The sequence below is a fragment of the Hippoglossus stenolepis genome, chromosome 12 (assembly GCF_022539355.2).
Source record: "Hippoglossus stenolepis isolate QCI-W04-F060 chromosome 12, HSTE1.2, whole genome shotgun sequence".
Taxonomy (NCBI): Eukaryota; Metazoa; Chordata; class Actinopteri; order Pleuronectiformes; family Pleuronectidae; genus Hippoglossus; species Hippoglossus stenolepis.
In genome coordinates, this window is record NC_061494.1 from 24655086 (window position 1) to 24661094 (window position 6009).

A 6009-nucleotide genomic window follows, 5' to 3' on the forward strand; every position below is an offset into this window, starting at 1 on the left:
TAACTGTTATTTGTCAAAGATGTTGATCAGTAACTGATTTTATTGAACAGTAAACACTCATTCCCGACAAAAGTAATTTCAGCATTTTTCCGTTTGTCATAATTCTTATAAAACATTTTTTTACTTTGACATTTCAAATATTTTACTCTTGTTTGTGTGTCGTGAACACAACCTGTTGTTTAAACAACAAAGACGTTGAATCTTCAGTCTGGTGTCGACATCGTGTCCATCAGCTCTGATTTCTGTTTGTCGCAGACATGTTTTAGTTTTTGAGGCTGATGAAGCCCCCGACCGACAGGCAGCAGGATTATGACGAACGCTGCTATGTTTTTATGCATAATGAATAAAGCTGGATCCATAATGCAGCAGGCTGAGCTCTGAGGACACGGTCAATCCAGACTCACAACCAACCGTCACCACAGTCTCCTCGTATCTAGAATCTGAACTCTGTGTTTTCACTGAAACCAGATCAGAAGTTGAAGAAACTCTGCACTGAATTGTTTCGAGGTCGTCTAAAGGTTGAGTTGAGGAGCAGTTTGTGAAGTTGGTGGACGAGGGTTTTGGACATAATTAAGTTTGACACCACTCTGACTGTTGCTCGCTCTTCTTCCCTGTAAAGACTCAAACGTTCAGTCAGACTTTTATAAACTTAAATCTCCACCATGATCGGTGTCAACAGCATCCACTCCTCTGGCCGCATGCGGTCTCGGTCACTCTGCTCGGTCCGGAGCGGGCGTGACTCAAGGGACACGGACCCGTTCAGGTATCCCAGAACCCCCCGCTCCCGCTCCCTCAAACCGCTGGCGTTCCCCGACCTGCTGGGAAAAACCCAGGACGGACAGCAGCACCTGCAGAGCCGTAAGAAGAAGGTAGAAGCGTGAGAACTCGGAAACACAGATTTAAATTAATCGTTTTTATTGACGTGTTATTGATGGGCCATGAGAGGGCGCTACAACACCTCAGAACTGATATGATGTAAAAGCGTAGTGAGCTCAGACAATCTCAACGTCCTCGCAACTAGCTCTAAAAAGAAAATTAGTTTCTTTCATCTTTAGTGGAGAATAAACAGTTTGCACATCACGGTCTTCATTGTGAAGATTCTTTATTTGTAGTCGCCATAGTGACACTGAGTTTTAAATCATATTTAATAATAATTATTAATTATGTTTCACTCAGTTCAACAGTGTGAAAGAAAAATACTCCACACACACAGACACACACATGTGACTCTGTGTTGTGTCTCCTCAGACTCTCTACAGCTCCATCAAGAACGAGAAGCTGCAGTGGACCATGTAAGTTTCATCACAGTGCAAACATCTGAGGTGTGTGTGTGTGTGTGTGTGTGTGTCTGCTGCTGCTGCCCGACTCCCTTATTTAAGCCTCTGTTGCCATGGTAACCGTTCCCTGCTTCTTTCCTCTTGTAATTACAGGTCAGCATCCCAACGCCCATGCTTGACTGTCGACACACGTCTTGTTAGCATTTAGCATCTGTCCTCCTCGTGTTCCGCCTCTTCTCTGTTGAAATGAAAATCAAAAGGAAATGAGACGTTGAGATGACGACGTCCTGACACTTTAATTTAATATTTAATTTGTTATATAAGTAATTATTGATCAGGAACGATTGTGAGATGAAATCTGGTGAAATAAGATTATTCCTGCAGCTGATTCATTTCTGATCCCTTTGTCTCAAAAGGACCAAAGTGACGTCTAAAGTTTACATGTTTAAATCTGGCAGTACTGCCTCTGGTGGTCAAAATGAGTTACAACATCAAAGATGTTTTCACAAGATTTTTGTTAAAAAGAGAAACTGAATTTGTCACGTTTAGCTTCAGGGGATTTTTCTTTAGATCCGAAACGATGAGGAGATGTTTGTGGGGAGGAAGTTATGTCTTAATGAGGTCACTGAACCTGACAATCCTCTGTTTTTTCTTCTCTGCTGAAGTGATGAAGAGGAGCTGAGGAAGTCGATGTCGGAGTTGGCTGACGTCCGAACAGACTCCGCCTCCCACACCATGAAGCGACTGGGTAGTGGAGGAAACCCGCTGCTGGGCGTTGCCCAGCAGGTGGACGGCGAGCTCTACAAGAGCGGCTTCCTGGTTCGCAAAGTCCACGCCGACCCTGACGGAAAGAGAAGTACGTCACTTCTTCTTCTTGAATTACTACAAAATTAACAGTTTTAAATTTTAATCATTTATTTTTTTCCCTTGAGTTTACTCACGACGCATAATATCCCATGATGCCTTGTTTCCTCCAGCGGCGCGGGGTAAGAGAGGCTGGAAGTCTTTCTACGTCTTGCTGAAGGGTCTTGTGCTCTACCTGCAGAAGGTAAACACATGAACTACATTACCCAGCAGCCCCTGTGTCTCACACACCACGCCTATTTTTAGATGCGTGTCCCAGATCCAACTGATTTCAGGTCAGAGACAGAACTGATCTGTTTTACTATTTTAAATGCTTTTATTTTGAAATATCTGGCACCATTTCATTATAAGGTCTTTTATTTTGTGATGTCATCTATTAATCTCAACCAATCAGAGGCAGGCTTGGGGCGGGTTTTATCCCACATCGACCTAACGTGATAAATTTGTTTATTTTCATAATGAAAACGTTCATCTTCAGTCACTTAAGATAAAAACAATGTTTTCAGTTTTTCTAAATATGTTTAAAATAAGTGAAAGGAAAACGTAAAACATTTTCTCGTCTGGTATTTAAAAATATAAACATCATTGCTCCAATAATCAGCTGACAAACAAACACTGGGAATCAAGTCCGCCAGTCTGTGATGTCACTGCGTCACCTGCACGCTGTTCTGTGATTGGCCAACAGGACGAGTACCGTGCGGAGCGGGAGTTGACCGAGGAGGACGTGAAGAACGCTGTGTCCATCCATCACTCTCTCGCCATGAGGGCGGCCGACTACAGCAAGAGGCCCAACGTGTTCTACCTGAGGACGGCGGACTGGAGGGTGTTCCTGTTCCAGGCTCCGTAAGAGCACACGCACACGCACACGCACACGCACAACGTTTACTTTTTTATTTATTTGTTTGTTTATTGTTAGGTTTTTATTTTCCAATACAAAAATAAAAACTGATAAATAAACATTCTCATCACTGAACAAAAACCAACGTGCTGCTCACAGCTGAGTCGGGCGAGGTGACCTCCAGCTCTGAGATCAGCTCTGAGATCAGCTGTGAAACAACGTTTTAAAACTCATCATCTCTGCTACAGATTCGTCTGACGTCCACACGACTCCACACACACGTTGCTGGTCCCGTTTTAGTTTGAAAACTCTGGAGCTGAGTTTTATTCTGGACAAACAGAATCTGAGATGTTTGGAAACGATGACGTAGACGCTCTCAACCTCTTGCTGATTGGTTCTTTTTGTCACTATGTAGTCTACTCTGATTCGTCAGGCTGCTGTCACATGACCTGCTGTCACATGACCTGCTGTCACATGACCTGCTGTCACATGACCTCCTTCATGAAGAGAACGACCAGCCGTAGCTTCCAGAGTAGAAACAACATGGAGAATCAATTACAAGTGTTTCTGACCCTGTTGTCTTTGTTAACAGCTGATGTTCAGTTAAAGTCTGTATTTTACTATGATGCAGCTGTTTACAAGTGGAGGAGGCCAGATGTTATTACAGCTGTTTACACTGACACGTGCATGCCAAGTGCACGTGAGTGCTCCTGTGATCTGTGTTTTCAGTTTGGTTTAAGACACATTCTGAGACACGTGTGTCCACATACTTTTATTAGTGTGAACGTGTCCTGGGCCACAATGAAGGAATCAGCTGACAACCTCTGACCTTTGACCTTCTTTTATCAACTCTTCTATTTATTATTTATCATCTCCTGAAGATGAATCAGTGAACTGTCTTGAAATTTAATTAAAAAGCATTGCCTCATAGCTCCTGACCAGAATCTTTTCAAAGTCATAAAAACACCGAAAGACTCAAAGGTCTTATTTTTTAATTTATTTTTGCCACTCTAACGGGACGTTCAAATATATTCAACTTTAATTTATCCACAAACAAACCTGATGCATTGATTAGTGACGACGTCTGAATCCAACTGCTTTGTTTTTCCTGCAGAAACGCAGAACAGATGCAGTCATGGATAACGCGCATCAACGTGGTGGCAGCCATGTTCTCAGCTCCACCCTTCCCGGCGGCGATCGGCTCTCAAAAGAGATTCAGTCGCCCTCTGCTGCCGGGATCCAACACCAAACTATCCCAGGTACAGATGACAGAGAGTCGCTGGGGATTGTGGGTAAACTCCATATGTGGAAGCAGCACAAATCCCAGAATCCTTTGCTTTGTCTCGACAGGAAGAGCAGGTCAAGTCTCACGAGAACCGCTTCAGGGGCGTTTCGTCCGAGCTGGCAGACCTCACGACCTCCACGCCGAATCGAAAGGTCAAAGGTCGTGAGCTGGAGGAACAGAAACTCCGACAGGATTACTTTGATTTTGAGGTGATATTCATGCAGGGTCATTTCCTGTTTGGCATTTTTCAGAGTAAAACGTCCCGAGGTTTGGGAAAAATGAAACAAAATAAAAGTTTAAATACAAGTGATGACACAGTATGACGCCAGCTGCGACATTTTCTACTGTTTTTAATTTGCTGTTTCAGCTTCATTCTGTTTCAGATGATTTGACGAGTGAACGTTTGTGTTTTATGTCTAATGTTCATGTATGTGCATGTTTGTGTTCGACTTCGTCTGCTCGTCTTCATCACAACAGATTCAGTTTGTTTGGTGTCCAACTCGGTGTCGGGAACATGTCGATCACTTAAAGCAACACGATGTCGTTTATTAGCTCGTTAGTTACACAGCTGATGTTATTCATTATTATTTTATCACTGTCATAATGTAGATGAAACATGAACTGAATTTAAACTGTTGATGATGCTTCACATTGCTAGGCTAGCTGTTTGCTTTAAATTCCAGTCTTAATGCTAAGCTAACAGCGTCTGGTTGTAGTTTCTTATTAGTCTGAACATGTGACCCTCAGTGACGTCATACTCTCAAAGTCCAAACGAGTGACATCACTGATGGGGACATCGTTAACGTCTCCGTCTCTGTCCTCTACAGAAAACTCGTTACGGTACGTACGCCATGTTGCTCAGAGCCAAGCTGGCGAGCGGAGACGAGGACCTGACGGCCTTCGAGTCTCGGCTGTTTGACGACGGAGGCCTGCAAAGGACACACTCCAGTCCCTCGCTGCCTCAGGACGCCGCCAACAAGGAGAAAATCCGAGGAACCAAGACGTCAAAGAGCTTAAAGGTCACGTCGTCATCATCAACCACCAGGGAGGGAAGCAAGAAGAAGAACGGGAGCAACCAGCAAGCTGAGCTGCAGAAACAGAGCAGCAACCAGGAGGAGGGGCCGTAAGACGGTAAGAGTCTGGCTGATAGTGAAGCTGGAGATGGACACAAAGCATCATGGGTAGCAGGCTGACATCCTCCTTTAAACCTTTTCTATTAAACCTCAGTCAGATTGTGATTGGCTGAGCTAAGGCGTTGGAGCTCATCGGGGGAAGAGACACTCGTCACAGAAGAAGAAACATCAGAGACGCAGCTGATGTTTGAAACTTGAAGACGCCATTTCTGCACAGAACCGCTGCTGAGTTTCAAAATAAAAGCTTTATTTCCTGTTCGAGCTTTCATTTCAGGGACTTTGTGGAAGTGATGCAGATTAAGCTTAAACATCAGAGACTATTGAGTTTGACTCCAGGACCCTCCAGAGCCCTGAAGGACCCCACAGGTACCTCCTGGACCCGCCGAGCCCTCAAGGACTCCACAGGTACCTCCAGGACCCTCCAGAGCCCTGAAGTACCCTCCAGGACCCTCCAGAGCCCTGAAGGACCCCACAGGTACCTCCTGGACCCTCCAAGCACTAAAGGACCCTCCAGGACCCTCCAGAGCTCTGAAGGACCCCACAGGTACCTCCTGGACCCTCCGAGCCCCAAAGGACCCCAAAGGTACATCCTGGACCCTCCGAGCCCTCAAG

General features: G+C 44.8%; 1 protein-coding gene across 1 annotated transcript in view; it reads left to right on the forward strand.

The window, feature by feature from the left end:
* The window catches only part of psda (pleckstrin and Sec7 domain containing a), a 26122-nt gene extending 20725 nt beyond the window's left edge, over positions 1 to 5397 (forward strand). The window contains 7 exon segments of the mRNA XM_035172373.2: positions 1249 to 1292; positions 1943 to 2133; positions 2255 to 2325; positions 2827 to 2984; positions 4094 to 4238; positions 4330 to 4473; positions 5092 to 5397. Of these exon segments, the coding sequence (XP_035028264.2) occupies positions 1249 to 1292; positions 1943 to 2133; positions 2255 to 2325; positions 2827 to 2984; positions 4094 to 4238; positions 4330 to 4473; positions 5092 to 5391 (1053 nt within the window). The 3' untranslated portion in view covers positions 5392 to 5397.
* Positions 5398 to 6009: the final 612 nt, after the last annotated feature.